At 36.1% G+C, this 19,481-nt stretch overlaps 2 protein-coding genes across 6 annotated transcripts in view; one reads left to right on the forward strand and one right to left on the reverse strand.

Annotated features, from left to right (window-relative positions):
* LOC135685205 (androglobin) overlaps positions 1-5,768 on the forward strand; it is a 27,797-nt gene extending 22,029 nt beyond the window's left edge. For all 3 annotated transcript variants that reach the window (XM_065201051.2, XM_065201050.2, XM_065201049.2), the window contains exons 33-34: positions 380-560; positions 905-5,768. In XM_065201051.2, coding sequence (XP_065057123.1) covers positions 380-560; positions 905-1,114 — 391 coding nt within the window. In that variant the 3' untranslated portion in view covers positions 1,115-5,768. The remainder of the gene's footprint in view (positions 1-379; positions 561-904) is intronic.
* LOC135685210 (transmembrane protein 135) lies at positions 14-16,486 on the reverse strand. 3 transcript variants are annotated; one of them, XM_065201058.2, is made up of 14 exons: positions 16,123-16,486; positions 10,821-10,948; positions 9,306-9,432; positions 8,645-8,710; positions 8,197-8,243; positions 7,559-7,600; positions 6,566-6,634; positions 6,282-6,376; positions 5,683-5,762; positions 4,797-4,860; positions 4,393-4,469; positions 3,037-3,135; positions 2,031-2,098; positions 14-1,860 (listed from the first exon to the last, which is right to left on the reverse strand). In XM_065201058.2, exons 1-14 carry the CDS (start codon positions 16,276-16,278, stop codon positions 1,758-1,760), a joined length of 1,221 nt encoding a protein of 406 aa, XP_065057130.2. In that variant the 5' UTR covers positions 16,279-16,486; the 3' UTR covers positions 14-1,757. The 3 variants fall into 3 exon arrangements, with proteins under 3 accessions (XP_065057130.2, XP_065057132.2, XP_065057131.2); XM_065201060.2 differs by lacking the exons at positions 10,821-10,948; positions 16,123-16,486 and adding an exon at positions 8,887-8,997 and having other exon boundaries at positions 9,306-9,429; XM_065201059.2 differs by lacking the exons at positions 9,306-9,432; positions 10,821-10,948; positions 16,123-16,486 and adding an exon at positions 8,887-9,278.
* Between the last annotated feature and the right edge of the window lie 2,995 nt (positions 16,487-19,481).

Below are 19,481 nucleotides of genomic sequence, written 5' to 3' on the forward strand. Positions count from 1 at the left end.
GTCATACGCGCGATTAGCTCAAACAAAAGCTGCTTTGTTTCAACTGAAACACTGAAAACAATTATTTCAATACATGCTAACAAAATAATGTTGCGATAGTCAATTACGACACAAATGTTACACTGACACAGTAACGTCTCGAGATACATACGCTGCTGTTACGACATTCGTACAACACAGTTGCGATACTGCCACGATTGTCACGGTTGGCTAACACGATACAAATACGATACTGTTACGATTGTACACTGGTACCACACTGTTACGGTACTTCAGCAATAACGTACATTATATATGTATGTTGATCTACAATACTATCTTGATAAAAATAGAACATCTATAACAGTGGAATAAACTTGTGTATTTTTATCTATATCAGGTCCACTGGCAAAAAATTGCTGCTGGATGAAAAAGAAGAAGAAAGATTGGAGATGGAGTTGCAAGAGAGGATACAAAAGTACAGGGAACTCAGGGAGAGCGTTTTGAAAGACAGAGAGGAAGATAGAATTGCGAGAAATTTAGAAAAAGAGAAACAGCTTCAAGAGTATGAGGAAATGCAGGTACATTTTTAGATTGAACTAACGGATTATTTTCGTTCTTGTGACTTACGGTCAATATCTGATTACAAATCCTTTTGGAATCACGTCTTTTTGGAATTCAAACAGTGCATTGTCGGGAAGCAGAGAGATAATACAAATAAGAGCCTTCTCACTGGGCTGGAAGTAAGAGAGAGATGGGGGGGGGGGGGGAGCGCATGTCTTATCGGCATTTATTACTGTTTTCTTGAGATGAACGAGAACCGTTATCAAAACTTTTAACGTCGAGGGCCCTATCTCCTCCAAATTCTACACCTCTCCGGTTTCAGGTTCCAATTATCCTCTTTATTCGTCTGCTCTTTTGTTAGGCAAAACTGGATGAGAATAGGCACCGGATCAACTCACTGAGAGAGCAATACAGACAGAAATTTATTGACCAGCCTCCTGCAGACAATGCCAGTGAAGTGAGTAAAAAGCGGAAGACACCGTCACCTACCAGGGGTAGGAAAAGTCCTAGAAGTAAATCACCAAAAGAGAAGGGGAAAACTAAGTCTCCAGCAAAAGGCAAGAAGAAGTAGAAACGTTGACAAATGTTGATATGTAAATATTCTTGGCAACTTTGTTAATATTGGATTGTTAAATATCAGTTACAATTTATTGATTATCTATCACTTTTCATGTAAAAATATTTCTTTTTATTGAATAATGATTGAAACGAACATGAATAAAAACAAAAATTGTGTTTTGTTTTTATCACTACACTTAAGAAATGAATTTGATAAGACACAACTGCGCTATGTACTCTTAATAATCTCGCCCAAAATACAATTCCCCCTTCTTTAAAATTTCCGCCTATTTATTGTTCCCGCCTCTTTGTCATTCCTGCATCTATTTGTAAATTAGAGTTAAACTGACAGTATAAAAAACAATTCGCCACTTCTGACAATTTGAATTTTCAGCTAAAATTGATACAGCTAAAAGCATGCGTTTTATGAAATTATGATGCATAGGTTTAAAAAATAGGCATTGAAAAATTCACTCTACAAAAAGATTTATTTTGAACTGGTATCATAGGTAAAAGCGATTGAGCAGCATTGTGAAGCAGGGAATCAGATATGTAAGAAAGTTCGTTACTGCTAGCGTGGGTGAGGTTCAGTTTCAATGATGTCACCATGCTGTTTCCTTTACGGTTCCACTGGCCACTGGACTTTGAGAAGGTGACTAGTCTTCCATCTTCTTCAAAGGAAACGGATCAAATTCTGGAAAACACCTCGAGCTTTCCAAACCAAATGGATCCAGTCTCTTTCTGTTCATTTCACCAAATCTAAAGTTCAGTTGTAAGGAGTCAGACAACAGTACAACCGGTCGAAATCCCTTAAGCACCACTACTATTTTAAGCCTTATTATTCCAAAATTACAACGAATCCTACCTATTTTAGGCTTAATTTGGGGCAATTGAATCTCTTTTAATAACTTTTCATTATCAACGCTTACCTTTTGTTGGTTAAATTCGATAGAAATCTCCAATATGTTGGGTTCAAGTTGTGCGGCTCCAACACTGCCTGCATGGTAAAGGGGGAACGTAATTCTAAATCATATTTGCATTCAATTGAAGTCGAAGTGACAATGGCGGTAAAAGCCTGGTAAATATTTAAGATCGCAATATAAAAAGAAGGCTCGTGCATTTGTGACATGTCAGACTGTACCGAAAAACAGAGAATTCTGCCCTAAGCTTTTTTCATCTACCCAATGAGGGTTAGCTTCCTTTCTCATTTACACTGCCAGCATGTAAATGTAATAATGAGGCAGGACAAAAAAGGATGAGCCAAGTGAATGCTTCACACAACTGGAAAATATAATGACGTATTAGCTAGCGACCGATCACGTTTGGAACTTAAATTTTTCAAGAAAACCAGAAATCACAAATACGTCAAGGTACTGCCAAACTATCGAGCACCGTTAAATAACATTCGTGATTCAAAAATGTTGCGTAAAGCTTTTATTAGTTTGGCCACCATGCCATTTGACAAATTCGATCAAGAACTTGTCACAAAGATGTTTAGCGATCGTCAAACATTTCGTATGACATTGTGTGTGTGTGTGACAATGTTCCCTGGTAAGGCAGGATGTCGTCGGATAATTCATTTCAATGCTTGTGAAATTCATACGAAGAGACACACAGGTCCATGCACAGTGTATCACACGAACATCAACAAAGAAAAAAGTCAGACAAACATTGTCCAACAGGTTTGGCAATTGCAATTTCATTTCACAGAAACTAATGAAAAATATTTTCTACTCATGCAGCAATTTCATATGACAATGCCTTGGCTGTACTTTTAGCTTGTTGGGCACGACTTTAACTGGGCATGGCTTTTAACTAACCTCTGATTTATTTCACAAAAGGCGTCTTGTGGTTGTACAGTGCACTATTAGATGTAACTTATAATTCAAGAAAACAAAATATACGCTCAATAGTATCAAGTTGATAAGAACTTACAGCGTGGAACATCACAGCAGTGCACACTGTGTAGAGAAACACATCGCCATTCTTAAACCAAGGAAGATAACCCTTTTGGGCACCTCGAAAATACAGCACCTAAATTCAAACAAAATAGAGTTAGGGTTGAATTTCAAGCCTGATTGATTCTGAAAATGAAAGTTTTTATATACTGTGAATATACTTACGATATCAAAAAAGTTCCTTATATAACTGAAACGCAGCAAGAATGAGTGAGAAACACAATTTTACAATGTATATATATCAATGATGTGTGAATATGTATTTTAAATGTAGGAAAGTCGACCAAAAGCAAAAATTGGGGATAAGCCAAGCTTTTAAGACTGCATAAAATAACTTTCCTCTTAAAAGATAGTTTGCAAACAATATTTTGATTGTTAAAATATCAAAATTTGCCACAAAAGAGCAAAAACTTCAAAACACTGAAGCTTTCTGCCTGACACTCTTCAGAGTACAAAATTTTTCTAACGACAGAATATTTATCTAAGTGTGAAACGAACTTCACCTGTGTTTGTCAATTATCTTATTTTCTTAAGGAGAATTAGCGAATATAAGTCCTGATCGCTTAGAAATACTTTGTAATACTGCAATTTTCTACTTCTCTTTAAGACCCCGTTTATACTGTGCCGGATAAATTTTATCCGCACAAAACTTGTTCGGATTGATTTGCGTTAACACTTTGCCGCACAAATTTTGTCCACGTCGCCCTCCCGTTTACAGCGTGCCGGATAATTGCAGTCACGTGACCTAAATATTGCACAGAACCCCCAAAGCGAAGTCATCTCTGGGTAACAAAATAACAAAAAATTTCCGCCAACGCAACTCGACATGACTGACCAATCTTTCTTCAGAATAATCTGTTTTGCTTTCAGACGAAGTCCGAAGATATCATAAAAACAAATTAGGTCTAGTTCGTTTTAATAATTCGTTCTCTGAAACAAAATGACGCTGAAATAGCGAAGAATGTAGGGAAAGCTGACAAGGATCCCACTTTTACGTAGAATGACGAAGATACTCCACTTTTAACACGAGTATTTATTGACTGCAAGGCAGCCAAGATGGCGAAAGGTCTTGATTGGAGACAGTCAAAACTAAATTGAATGAAATAGCCAATCACTTTCGAGCAAGATACCATGTGGATAAAATTCATCCGGATAAAACTGTTTTCAATGTACCACAAAGTTATCCGAACTAATTTAATCCACTTTCCTAGGTGAACTTATTTCGGATAGCCGCACTCAAATGGTCTAGTGTAAACTTTTAAAATCTCTGAAGTCTAAACGGGTGTAAATGGGGTCTAAGTGTGTTAAAAAACAGACGAATCAGAGGCATTACCTCGCCAACTTTTGATAAAACATACAAGGCCAGTGTTGAGCTTCTTTGGAACAGCATCGATAGGCCAGCAATGCCACCTCGAGAGGTAAGATAAAGATTAGCAATTAAACATCATGAATCTATGTAACACACAATTCGACAAATCGCAGATTCATCAGCATTACCCGAAGCGTGTCACTCATATTGAATCCGGCGCCCACATCATTTTTAAAGCTGTATATCTGTGCATTAGAAGATGGTCTGATCTGTGTGCTTTCTACCTCTTATTATAACCTTAAAAAATGCTAAACAATCTGCTAAACAAAAATGCTACATATTATTTGAAACATGCAAACAATTTGACAACCTTTAAATATTACACGCAAAATTTAGAGAGAGATTGATAAAAGTATACTTTGATTTACCGGCTAAAAATGAGTTCCATTCGTCTTTTTTCCTTCTGATCTTGTAGGAAACATATTCAAATACCTGAAATGCAAGCAGCCATGTAGAATGCATTTGAAAGGCATGATCCCAATTAATCTTGAAAACCTTTTTACCACAAGGAAATGCAATCTCCACGGTTAATCCGGTACCAAATTCAATATTCTGTTACCATTACATCCATTTCTAAATAAATTTGCTAATAACATGGATATTTGCTGCAATGTGTCATTTGTTTAGGCCCGGCAAATAAGAAACCACTTTGAAGAAACTTTGTGGCTAAAATGTCGTCTGAAGGCCCTGGTTTATAAAAAACTTTTTAGGATGAAGGGTCAGATAGAGTTTTTTTTTATGTGGGTTTAAAATTTCCAATTTTTAACAAGGCATTTACTTAGATGCACTTACTTTTAAATGACAGAATCAAATTAACTTTTGGGAAACTGGATACTACAGAGCCTTAAGTAAATAAATGGGCAATAAATATATGCAATGTGGATGGTAAATCATACAATGCTGTACCTATTTTTAAGAGAACATGGTACCCAGCCTTGGGAAAATTGAGAAAATGTTAAAAAAAACTTTTGGCCTAAAAATAGAAAAAGACCCATGATATAAGAAACTTTTTAGGGTAAGTAGAAAAAAACATCTACTTATTTGCGGGGCCTTACTGTTTTTATCTTTCTTAAAGTAGCTAGTTACAAATCTTCAAAAGAATCGTGGTTTCTACAATAAACGCTAAGAATGGAGACATTGTGAATGAATGGTTTTCAGAACAAGCAATAATGCAAAACTTTTGTTAAAATTAAATTGTTTCATGCTAAAAATTTTGACAAGAACAGAAAATATTTACAAAGTGCAGACATTTACCCTAAAGAGAAGTATCAAACTCCCCGTGAAGGCGCCAAATCTTGCGTTGTCCTTGTTCACCAAAGCGCGGAGTATTAATTCTAGAACAGATTGAAAAACTTGTGTATATCGGAGTGGCCATTGTGCTTCTTAAAATGGCTTTACATCTATGTAGACAAATTTGGCAAAATTTACAAATATCGTTACGATAAAAATTTCTTCAAAAATAATTACTTCTGTAAAAATACAATACATGTATGAATAATAACATGCTGATTAACATTCTGAAGAAATAAAAAAATCAAATTGATTTTAAAAATACATTGTATATTAAAGAGTTACTGATTCAAGAAAAATAAAAACAAATTTTTTTTTGATTGATGTTGTTTCCAATCTTTAAACTAACAAAATCGTGGGCGAAAAGAACAAGAAGTCGTAAAGGGGCGCCCCTTCTTTAAAAGATTGGATACAATAAAGCACACCAGCAAACGATATAAAAAAGGAAAGGAACGAACAGAACAAGAAAATCAATGAATATGGAGATGAATGGGTGGAAAGAGAGGTAATTCTTCAAGCAGAAATTGTGACCATGACAAAAACAAACGAAATCATTTGCTTACTTGGATTGGAAAAAATTTTCGGTAAAGAAAGTAGAAAACCAGGAATCATCTTGATACAATAGCCTGCTGCAAAAACTTTGAGCGAATGGTGTATCCTGTAAAAAAACAATTATCGGTTGCAATTCAACTTTAGATCTGCAATCGGTTCTAGAGTAGTTGCCGTACGGCAAAGCATTCTTTTGAAAAATGAAACATCACCACTGATTCTCTTTGCAAATATTGGCCCCTGTTCTCTTCCAATCTGCATCCTGGGATAAATCAAGGAAATATTCAACTGATATTACCATTCTTTCCTAGGTTCCAGTGATTGTGGAATACCAACTCCATCCGGGACTTTATCGCCCAACAGCAATCTGGAAAACGTTTAGCAACAAGTCAAGCTCAGTGAAAACTTTTTGACTTTAAACTTTGGATTATGTCCAAAGAAAAACAGATTGAATTCACATCTAGATCCAGTTCGAAAGTAACTGGAAAGGAAGGGAGGTGCGTTTGATTGGTACCTTACGTTTTGACACTCTCTGTTTTTGTGAGCAAATGTTGACCAATTACCAAATTGTATTTTATTTGGGCATTCTAATTTTACAAAAATGGTGTGGCTGTTCTCCTTGGGGTCCGATTTCTGACTGAAGCTCGACTAATCGCTGATTAGCGCGTCCTACCTACCGAGCTTCACATCGAGACGAAAATTAAAAAAGCCAAACTTTTCGACTGGCAGGAACGCCATCCGTTTGGATGGACGGAAACATGACCCTAGTTCTGTAAACCACACGAGACTTCACAGTGGAAAAATAGTTAGTTAGGCCCTTTTTTATTTGCCTTTCAAATTTCCTGAAACGTTGTCAATATAAGGCATTTCTAAACATACGGGACACTTTTCAGGGCCAAATGTTTTCCCAGCTGAGAAACTGGCAACCTTTTTCCCGAAAAAAAATCGGAATTATCATTGATTTTATCAAGATCATCACCCAATTTAGTTTCAGAGCAAATCTTTAGTACCCTTTGAGCTAAGGTTTTTATGCAAACCAGCGATATAATTAAAATTGGTAGAATAAAATCATTCAAATAAAAACACAAAAACCTGTATGATGAATGGACTAACATCCAAATGCATATTACGATAAAACGTAATGCAGTTTCTTTGCTGATTCCACTACTAAATTACATCAGATTATGTGGACACCAATTTTTATATTATAATTACCAAAATGGTTGTGTAAAGGGTATGGTATTGTATCTTTATTTGAAAACAGTACCGTTCAAACTGAGTCCAAACTCACCTTACTACCTTCTTCAGAATCCCATTTGGCAGTAACTGCTTTCTAAAGGAAACAAATCGACGATTCAATACAACAAATAACTATGTATCGCATCTGCTTTTTTAATAGTGAAGTAGAACACAAAAAGACACAAAAAGAGTGTCTTTGAAATTAAGAAAAAAACAATTGCGATTTGCATTGACATTTTGTCTTATAATCATTTCATATTTCATTTGAAGCGCCCAATTCAAACTATCTTTAAATAATTCAAACGAATGCTATTAGATATCAGGTGTGGTAAAGGCCATTGAGGGATGATAGACAGCTAAATGTCTGAAAAATTCACCTGTATAATTCTTTTATAGTTGTAATAAATATCGTAAAAATAATATTTTTTATAATTGACAAGAGCTGAGCGTAATTGACATAAATGACAGCTACAATGTCAGCAGAGATGACAGTACAATTTCAAAAGCAACATCCTTCAAATTGTAGCACAATAACAGCAGAAACATTGTCATAAATATCAACATAAACGCTTGTAGCAATTAAAGTTTATTTCTCAGCAAATTTTATATTTGATTTATTCATAACATAACTCTAAAATAGGTTGAAATATAATAGAAAAATAAATAAGAATAAAATTAGAAATAACTGACCTGTGAAGATACATAATTGTTGATGTTGCAAGCATGAACATACCAACCTGGGAAAACGCAATGACAGTTGTCATGTTCATAAAAATGCAATAAAATATTAAGGGCAAACAGCTATTCAAAGGTTAGCCGATCTATATGTTACTGCCGGCATAAGGCCCCAAGTAGGGAAGCCAGGATAAGACGTAATTATAGTGGTACTAGGAATGTTTACAAACAACACAAAAATCAAACCATCATACTAACTTCAGTTTTCTTAATTCTAGCAATAAGAAATTTGATGAATAAATATCATTTTTGGCTTGTAATGAAATAGCTCTAATGCAATCACTTTGCAGATAGTAGCCTTATTGAAATATGCACTGTTTTACCCAATACTTATTGATATCAAACTTTGAGTACATTACTATACCGATGCCAAATAAATGGGGTATTAAAAACAACCTGTTACCTCTCCATAAGGTATCTCCATGGCATAACCTCTACTCCGCAAAATGTTATAAACTGTTTCTATAGTCTACAAATTAAAAAATAGTCAAGATGAAAGAAAATTTGATGGATATCACATATCAGTGAGCTCAGTATCTCGTAATAACACTAAATCTAAAGAAAGATCTATAACTAAGTATAAAGTTTGAAAAAAATCAACAAATATGTACTTAAAAAAATATTTTCTTTATATTTGTCTCTTACCTTCTCTCCCATTTTTTATTCAATTCACCCAAATGAAAAAAACCTCTTTCCAATCCAACGTTAAACTCTGTTTGTGACGGGATTTTAAACCTGTCAGCATCGCTCAACATCCTTCACATTTACAGGGAATAAACACACTTTTAAGAACACTTTTGACATATAACATGTGAAGTTAAGGTATATCTTTTCATTTATTTCCTTACATTTCCATAACTCATAGAAGCTTACTGATAATACCTTACTGTCAAACACTAATAAGAGCCAAAGAATAAACAAACACATTGATTTTCTACACAATTAATTAAATTAATCACTTTAACGCTTCCCCTATTTAAGGCCCCATTTAAGAGTGAAAATATTTTATGTACAACAAATCCACATGCTAAACAAAGGACATACTATATTGTCAAAATACTTACAACATTTAACATGTACAGAGCTAGCAAGCCTCTCCTGGATTTTCTTTCCAAAATAATCCCTCCAAATGAGCTTGCTGCACCTGGTAGAAACCCACAGCTTAACAAATAGAACCTTCCAAACAGCTTTCTGAAATTCAAAGATATGACATTCAAAGACATAATGATATCCAACATTGTTATTTCTATAAATAAAGCACTATATGTATGATTTAAACAAAAAGAGGTTGGTTACAATGAAGTAACAAATAGTCATATGTCTGGAGGATGGGTATGAATCTCATGCTGCTTCTACTTTGCTCTTGTTGACTTCATCACCATTGCAAAAATACTCTTGGTAGTTCCCTCGTTGGCCTTATGCTGCTAGGCTAGCTAAAGCTGCTCCAAGCATATCATTACTATTTTGAAGCATAATCAATCAGATATCCTCTAGGAATCACCATAAACAAGTACACAATTCCTGATGAGTTTGCAAGGTCTCCTTTTGATTTTCAATTTAAGCTTCCATGAGAATCAGCAGTCTCTTATATCAAATTATATTGTGGTGACATCCAAATACACATGTTTAGGTCTCAGTTCATGTAGCCCTTCAAACCTTATGGCAGCAGCCATATTCTCTCTTTACTTGCAGCACTGCTCATAAAGTCTTTTAAAGAGGGTCAACATAAGTTGTATCCTCCTTTCATTAAAACCTTTTAAATTTTTAGGTTTTGAAGAGGACACTAGTTGTAAAGAGTTAAGTTTTGCAGATAACACAAAGTTTCAATTTGCTGGTTTCTAGCAGATCTTGCCGACCACAGAGCTAGAAGATTTGACCATTGAAGAAAAATCTGAAGGTCTGCCTTTCTAGAACAGAGGAGGAGATTTCATCTGAAAAGACAAGTGCAGTAGTGGAAATGATTTCTTTAGAGTCTGGTTTACCCAAAGATGAAAGAGGATTATTTTGCAGAAGACTATGCTACTGACTTTTGCAGAGATTAATAACTAGTGTATCAAATGGAAATTCTATTGTTTTAGTTGAGTAGCTGTGCTTTAACTATATTGTTATTTAAAAGAATTTTATAATAACTGAATACACACACCAAAAAATAGGATTTTTGTTCATGGCAAGTGTTCTTACATGCCCCTACTGAAAATCAAATGGCAAGTACAGGTTGCTAACTTGCCTTTTTGTACAATGAAATTCTACTTTCCATCAGTTGGTATTATTGGAATCTTCTACGGAAATCGCGGTGCCATGACAAACTTTAAAACAAGTGCCATGACAAACATATGCAAAAACAAGTGGTGCAGATACAGTAACGTAACCCAGTATTGTAACTTTAATGGCTTAGTCTAATTCTTGTTATCTATAAGGGAATGTGTTAAATGGATGTGTTGAATTATGACTATGACAAATGACTTTTGTTTTTTGCCAATCCTGATGTTTGTCGTTGCACTTGTTATAAAGTTGCTATTATTCTACTTTCAATTATGCTATCATAGAAAATATGTTCATAAAAAAGTAAGGTTGCTGACCTGAAAAGACAAAAGCTTCCGACAAGTAGTGCACCATTAGTTGACAAAAAAAGGCATGACTGCAAAATTTCCACAATCATCTTGCCAGTGAAGTACTGTATGTTTCTTCTTGTTAGCAAACCAGCGACCTAAAAATCACAAAGTCAAATGTTTCCATTAAAATATTTTTTTGTTTGAAAAGCACAGAAAATTGGAAACATATCATACTAAAGTACTTTTCACCCGACACTCGCTGGGGTATAAATGTTAGGGGGGAGGGAGCAGGTAACCCTGATAATGTTGCAAGGCCTATGTTGCAAGATATTAAGTTCAAGATGTTTGCATTAAAAATGCAGTACCACCCACTATCTAATCAGGAATGTAAACTGCACAAATATCAATTTACAGGGCAGATAAAAAACAAACTGACCAAAACATTTGATATAAAATATTAAATAAAATATGAGAAAATTTTTGGACAGAAGAGTTTACAATCAAATTCAAGGGAACCATATGCAAAGCACCAATTTCACAAGATTAAATGTTTTTGTCACAAATGTGAATTTACAAAAAATATCACCTGGATCAAACCAAAAGTGATTGGCTTTCTGGAAAAACCAGAGCCAATGACCCATATGACCAGGGTCACCGAGAGGGGGGAAGGGGGATCAAATGCTTCAAGGTCTAGGAGCCTAATAATAGTAAACCATAAAGAAATAAAATCATAAAAGCACTAAAAACCTGCTGCAAACTTGCATATCAAATATTCAAAAACTTTTCAAAAAAAAATGTTTGAACTGAATGATGAAAATGTGTTTGACGTAAATAATGCCCATATAATATTTCTTATAAGCAAACTTTTTCAGTGGAGGGAAAATTTTAAACAATTGCCCAAATTTTGACAACAAAGATGTTCTGATTACAAATTGCCTTTTCAAAAGTGCTTTTGATGCCAAGTCGCAAGGTATTGACTTTGAGATTACAAATTTTGATATGTGAAACTTGTCTGCATGAATGAAGTTTTCTGGCTTTTGATGACATCATACCACCTTCAGAAAAAAGTTTTGAGTCCTGTTTTTCTGTTAAATATTTCTAAACCCTAAAACAGTTACAGGCCATGGATGCCTGACAGCAAATTCAGATCAGTGTCAACATACAATAGAACTGGCTTTGCATCCATAACCTGCAAATCATTGCACCTTGCAGATGACGCATCTCCATCTCCAACCAAAATTCCCCCTACCCTCCCAACATGATATTTTGCACCAGTGAGTTGATTGACAGATCAAGATTCTGGCCCTGAGTGCTAAAAATGCAGTGCAATAAATAGCATATTCCGAGGGAATCTATTCAAAGGGAACCTACAAAGCTAGTCTGGACTGGATGAATTCACAGTCAGTATAGAAGAGAATGTTCAGGCCTTGAGAGAATGTTCTGTTCAGTCTTCTTTTCTGGAATCTTGACTAGTGTAGCCTGCGTCTTCTCATCTGGACACTTAACAGGTGTGCCAAGGTTTAATGGAACAATGTGTTAACAATTTCTCCTGATAATTTTAGCTGGTGTCTGCACATAGTATGACCTTGGACTGTTGGCTGGTTTTAGGACTGTTCCTTGTTCATGATGTGTAGTGATGTTCACCTCTATACCGTAATGCTTCAATTAAACGATATACGCCCATCTGTCTAATTTCAACGTTACAGTGGGAAATTTGGCCTTTCTTTTGAAAAGTTTCTTTTCTAAAACTTCTGTGTAGTGTTTATTACTTCTGGAACCAGACTTGTTTAGTTGTTACTCAGAGTTTCACACTAAGTGCGATCATCATTAGATGTTTTTTAAAAAATATTGCCTAGGAAGAGTGAAAAAATTCAATAAATGCCCCCGCTTTTAAACGCCCCCCTCAAATAGAGGCCCCCTAAAATATAAAAGTTTTAATAAATGCCCCAGGCATGTAATCGAAGGATTACGGTATCTGGTTTTAGGGGTGCTAGGGGTATCACATGATGTCTGTTGTCATGGCTAAATTTCTGCTGTCTTCAACTATCATCTACTTTTCTTCTCAGGGTTTAAGCTCAGGTAGAAGCTCGGGAGCAATCTTATGTCACGAACCATTAGCAACTGTGGAGGGGAATATCCATATTGCAATAGAGTAGTGCTTTCTCTGGCTCATCTGATTCTCTCAAAATATTTTTAGCGGTCTGGATTGCATGTTCAACTTCTCCATTTGATCTTGAAAAAACTGGACTGCTGGTGATTATGTCAAATTCTCATTCTCTTGCAAATGCTAAGTATTCTGCACTATCAAAGGGTGGGCCGTTATCTGAGCAAAGTGATTCTGGAATCCCATGTCTTGTAAACAAACTCATTAACACGCAGGAAACTTCAGAAATTGTTTTGTTCTTGTTCATTATACCAAGTTCAATGAACCTTGAATAATAATCAACTACAATCAGATAGTCAACTGATTTTAGCTTGAAGAAATCTAGTCCAATGATTTGCCACGGATGATCAGGAAATGGATTTCGAATCAACTGCTTTTTGCTGTTTTTCTTGAGTTCATTGCAAACTCTGCAGCACTCTATCATGTCCTGGATCTGCTTGCTCATTCCAGGTCACCAAACACTTTGTTTAGCCTCTCTCTACATTTGGAAATGCCTTGATGACCCTTGTGAACTCTGTCAAGGACTTCTAGTCCCATGGCTGATGAGATAACCAACTTAGTAAATTTAAGCAAGATACCCTTGACTGTTGTTAACTCTCCTCTATTTGCCTAGTATGGACGAATTGCACTTTGTAACTGATGCTTTTCAGGCCATCCTTCAAGACAATACTCCTTAATTTTCTTTGTAACTTCATCTTCATCTTGTGCATCTATCAGCTGTTTCAATTTCATGTCAGACACAGGAATGGCATCAATAACCGAGTAAATGTAGTTATTCATTTCTGATTCTAATTCTGTGTCTTTCTTGACAATCTCATCTTTAGGTATCATCCTAGATAGCATACCACTTGCATACATCTCCTTTCCTGGTATATGTACCAATTATTTAATAAGGAATCTCATCAATCTCATTTTCATTCTCTGAATTCTTGGAGGTAACTGATCAATGCAGTCCTTTTTGTTTACCGTGTGCAATCGCACACGCCTGCGCATATGCAAGTTAAATTGCGCATGCTTTTCATCACACGCACAAACAGGTGTTTTTGCAGTTTTCTGTTATGTAACATCAATTTCCCATGGTCTCATGATTGTTTATCCTTTTCCCTTGTTACTTGATTAGCACTTTCGACCACAATATGATTTTCCAATTTTCGGAACCGATGTTTGGCTTTCGACTGAATGCTCCTTTCAACTTAGTGTCTTGTCTTTCAGCTAAGTCGTCATTAGCATGTTAAGTGTAATAACTGATTTCCTGTCAAAATGTAATTGTTCCCTGAAAGCAATATAATTCTGACATATTTCATAATTCTGACAATAGCTCAAGTATTTCTGATGAGGAACTGTAATCTGTTATGTATTGATTGAATTGAGTTTTGCTCTTGCACATATTCAAGTGGCTTTTACCTTTCTTACTTTTTTTATCAATTTTATCAGGTTGGCACTTCAAATTTTCTTACAAGTTCGATCTTACGTGCAAATTTGTTTGCATGTGCGATTTGCGACACATGTGTAATTTTGCTCACGAAAAGGACTGTCAATGCAATGAGTTGTGAGTAGAGGTACATGTTTCTCCTGTGATCTCTTTTCCAAGGATATAATCACTTCCCCGTTCTGCAAGCCAGGTGAATGCAAAGCACTCTTTCTCAATTTGTGAATACTTTGTCTCAGTTGATGCCAAGGCTCTTGAAAAGTAAGCAATGGACTTCCAGTTGTTGTCATCTTGTAGCTGATACACAACTCCTCCCATTCCATAGGATGAAGCATCTGCTGATATTTTGCTTTCCCTATTATGTATTATTTCCCTATTAGGGAGGCATCTCTTGATATCTTCAAATGCTTTCTGTTGTGGTTGCCCACATGCCCAAGTACATCCATTGTTGAGAAGATCTCTTAATGGCTTTGTTTTGCTTGCTAAATCAGGAGCAAATTTACTTTGTTGATTCCCAATTCCAAGGAATGATTTTACTTCTGCAGCATTCTTTGGTAGAGGCAAAATCAGAATTGATCTTATCTTCTCTGGATCTGGTTTGATTCCATCTGAGCTTACAATGTGGCCAAGAGGTCTTGCTAAACTCGCATTTCTCTGGATTTAAGGTTATGTGTGCCTCCTTTAATTTGTTTAGCACAGCATGCAATCTTTGATCGTGCTCTTCTTGGTTCCTTCCATAAATCAGTATGTTATCAATGTTGCATTCAACTCCTCCAAGGCCTTTAAAACTGCTCTGAGCCAGTTGTAATACCATAAGGTAATCTCAAAAAGCAATACCTGTCCCAGTGGGTAGCAACGGACTACTTTCTGACAAAGTTCTTTGCCAAAAAGCACTGTTCGCATCTAATTTTGAAAATACTTTAGAATGGATGGAAGATTACAGATGGAAGAGGGTAAACTTCCCTTTTCACACTAAGATTCAACTTAGTTTTTAAACCAACACATAATCTCACTTTAACATTGGGTTTGGGTATGATAACAATGGTTGTACACCAATCAGTAGGCTCTTGAACTGGCCTAATAACACCTAATTCATGCATTCTTTCAATTTCCTTCTTAGTTTCAGACAAAAGTGGGAGTGGTACCTTCCTTGGTACTGTGAGAGCACTTTGTGAAGACTGTGAGTTGAGTGTAAAAGACTTTCAGTTGGTTATCACAAATTTAAACCAAGATATGACCATCTGTCTAAGTAGATACTGGTGGGATAAGCCAAATAAACAGAACAATTGTTTTAAATCAAAAGTGAAAAAATGATAGCTTCTAAGTTCCTTTGGGACAAAACTATACAATATTCTTAACCTGCATGCAGTAGTAAGAAACATTACAATAACAAATTAGTGACAAATGCAAACTCAGCAGAGATCTTAAATCTACGATCAAAGTATAAATGGAAAGCAAATCTTTATAGTTTGGCAATTGTACATCTTTGACTTTAATTCAGATGTTCGGTTCTTAGCTAATAAAAATATTTCACTGAGGGCATATGGCTCGAAAGCTCTAAACAGAGTTTATTTTCATACGTCCACCAGCTCTTTATGTTAAATGATGTTTTATGAAAATTGTAAATTATCTTCTCAAAATCGTATCTTACATTTGCATCTTTTATTCACTAATTGTAATTAATTGCTGAGAATTTTTAATGAAATGAAATGCAAAGGTGCCGATCATAATCATACCATATATATTGGTGAATACAGCTTTACGGAGTAGCGCACGCAGTTAATGAAGATTTCCAGCGTTGCTTCCAAGCAGGACTCGCACCAAGTGTGTCCAACTTCATGACAGCTTCCCTCCACCACCAGTGGGTCTATGAACTTTGACCATGATACCATTTTTGAAAGCAAGGGTCGCGATTTGATTTGAAAACCACTTATTGGCTATGTAAAACTTCACGGTATTGAGCCCATTTAAAAAATTTAATCAATTCTAAATTTATCTAATTCTCAATAACAAAAATTCCCTTGCCAGTCAATAAATTCATTGCCATTTACGCCTTAACTCGCAACAAAACTGCAAAGCAATTTTTGGTCATCACCAAGCAAGGAAAAAGTCTGAAAACGAGGCCAATCTCAGCTTCAGTTTTCATGATAATATTTTTCACTCCCATGTAAAAGTTATATAAAAAAACATGTCGGTCTAGAATAAGAAAATTAGAAAAATAGTTACGAAAATCGCAATCTACAATTCATATCTAAATTTAGTGTTTTTACTCATCTACATGTTTTATATTTTTATGAAAAAACAGTGCATTCGGAACGAAATTCGTACAGAGAGGGCTCCAGCAACCCCAGCCCCCCGCTTCTGACGGCCCTCAAAAAGAAAGAGAAAAAGTTGTACACAATCTGCAGTTAAAGAATCGCTCTTCAGCCCCAAATGCATACGAACATTGAGATTAAAAATTCGGATTATGGTTTTTCAATAAGAAACCTAGGTCAGGATCTTGCAGTAAAAAAACTATTGACTTTCAAGAATGAATGACATACCTGAAACAATAACATAACGCAATTATCACGAATTACTAGTACTATTAACAACAAAATCTGTATTGTAAGATAAACAATTGAAGTTTAAAATGTTACATCATAATCTCTTTACTTCATTCTCTCTGTCAAATTTTGTGATAACTACTACTTCTTCTATTTCTCCTTCCTCTTCCTCTTCCTCTTCCTCTTCCTCTTTTCTTCTTTTTCTTCTTCTTCTTCCTCTTCTTCTTCTTCTTCTTTTTCTTCTTCTATTTCTTCTTCCTCTTCCTCTTCCTCTTCCTCTTCCTCTTTTCTTCTTTTTCTTCTTCTTCTTCCTCTTCTTCTTCTTCTTCTTTTTCTTCTTCTATTTCTCCTTCCTCTTCCTCTTCCTCTTCCTCTTCCTCTTTTCTTCTTTTTCTTCTTCTTCTTCCTCTTCTTCTTCTTCTTCTTTTTCTTCTTCTATTTCTTCTTCCTCTTCCTCTTTCCTTCTTCTTCCTTTTCCTCTTCTTCTTCTTCTTCTTCTTCTTCTTCTTCTTCTTCTTCTTCTTCTTCTTCTTCTTCTTCTTCTTCTTCTTCTTCTTCCTCTTCTTCTTATTATTTTTCTTCCAGTCCGCCCGGCTCTGCGCTAGCCGCTTTGCCTCCATCCAAGTAGTGCTAATTCATCCTAAGTTTTTTTCAGCTGATGCTTGCCATGTCATTCGTTGCCTTTCAGCTCTTCTTTGACCTCTTCGTGGTCTCCATTCTATCGTCTGCTTAGTAAATCTATTGCAGCTCATCCTGGCCACATGACCGAACCACCGCCCCCGTCTTTCTCACTTTCACGCAAAGCGTTTTTTGGTGCGATCTTCTTCTTTTGAACTTGCAGTTAACTGCCAAGTTTCTGACCAATACAAGAATACGGTTAGAGCACATGCGTTATAAATTCTAATCTTCACCGTTAACTTGATGCTTCGATTTCGCTGCACTTGCGAGTTGTGAAAAAGCAGATGATGAAAGAGCAGTTCTCCTATTCAGTTCAACGTCCCATTTCCTGATCAATTGATAGAGCTTCCTAGGTAGACGAAGTCGTTTACGTACTACAGCTCTTTCAGAACCTTTCTCTTTTTGTTGTTTATTTTCAGGCCAATGAAGCTTCCTACTTCTTCCACCTTGTCAGTTGCTTTTTGCAACCCGCTTCGAGAGTTGCTAATCAATGCGATATCGTCAGCTAAGTCTAGATTGCATAGCTCCTGCCTTTGGCTCCAGTAGATTCCATTGCCGTTTTGTTAGCTTACCTTTCTCATCATCCAGTCAATCGGGAGGCCAAACAACCAGGCGATATCATGCATCCTTGTCTTACTCCTGGCTTCACTCCAAAGTTTTCTGCGAAACCATCTTCTGTTTTCACCAACAGCAGGAGTTTTCTTAGAGTGTTTAAGAATAGTGATATAGCTAGAAGGAATTACATACCATACTGCTATTTTCCAAAGACATTCTTGATCAACACTATTAAACGCTTTTTCGCAATCAATAAATTTAAAATGTACTTGTTGCTAGTATTGAATCGTGTTCTCCACAATTCTCCTTGGGGCAATAATTTGATCTGCGCAAGACCTGCCAGGTCGATAACCAGCTTGCTCCTCTCTCATTCTGTTGTCAACGGCGCTCTTTAATCGGTTCAAAAGAAGAAGCACAACAACTTTCTTTGTGTCCATGATTTTGTTACAGGTTCGTAACAGCCATTGTGCTACTCCACCTGCTCCTTCTTTCAGGATTTCTGCTGTGATCAGATCCATTCCAAGAGCCTCATTTCTTTCATCACTCTGGTCTTTTTCGAACTTCTTCAATGAGGAAATCTTCCGTTGGAATTGCCTGTCGGTTGGGCTACCATTTCATGATACCTTGCAACCCTATAGATTTGTAGGTTATGACAAGGTTACTACGTTTGGCAGCACCATGGCTGCCGCCGAAGTGGGAACTTTTTACAATTTTTAATACTTCAAATTCGTCGAAAATTGCACTCTTAGGAGCAAATTTCAGCAATGAAATCTTATTTTTAAAGGAATATTCACTGGCGGAAAGCCACTGGATGGTATTGATCGATTTCCTTGTTCTCGTTCTCAAATGTTTTACCTCATTAACATAAGTGTATAGATTTTTTAGAGATTGGGACAAAATCTTCAAATCTGTTCTTGTCTTCAATGTCAAATAGAGATGTAATTCATGACCCTGCCATGCAGGACAGGAGATACTAAAACTTATTAATTGGTTGCTGAGGATAATAATACAAATTAAGCACGGGACTTAGGAGCAAACTATAGGAAACCGATTTTAGAAGTTGGCACGGCTTCAAGCAAAAACAATCGATCCTTTGTAGCATAATGTAATCTTTGATACAGATAAAGCGCCAATAAGAATTTCGATGTATTGCTATTGTGAATAAAGCCATTGATTTTCTTCGTGTTGGGTAGTTGGCTGAGCATCCTTGTGAGGATACACGGAAGGTCCTACGTCCTTAGTTTCCAACATTTACGAGATTGTCAGAATACGATGACATCAGTGGCGTCCTGGCCCTTTTCGCCTGGGGGGCTAGC

This window comes from Rhopilema esculentum, chromosome 15 (assembly GCF_057945365.1).
Source record: "Rhopilema esculentum isolate cy_ngs chromosome 15, ASM5794536v1, whole genome shotgun sequence".
Classification (NCBI taxonomy): domain Eukaryota; kingdom Metazoa; phylum Cnidaria; class Scyphozoa; order Rhizostomeae; family Rhizostomatidae; genus Rhopilema; species Rhopilema esculentum.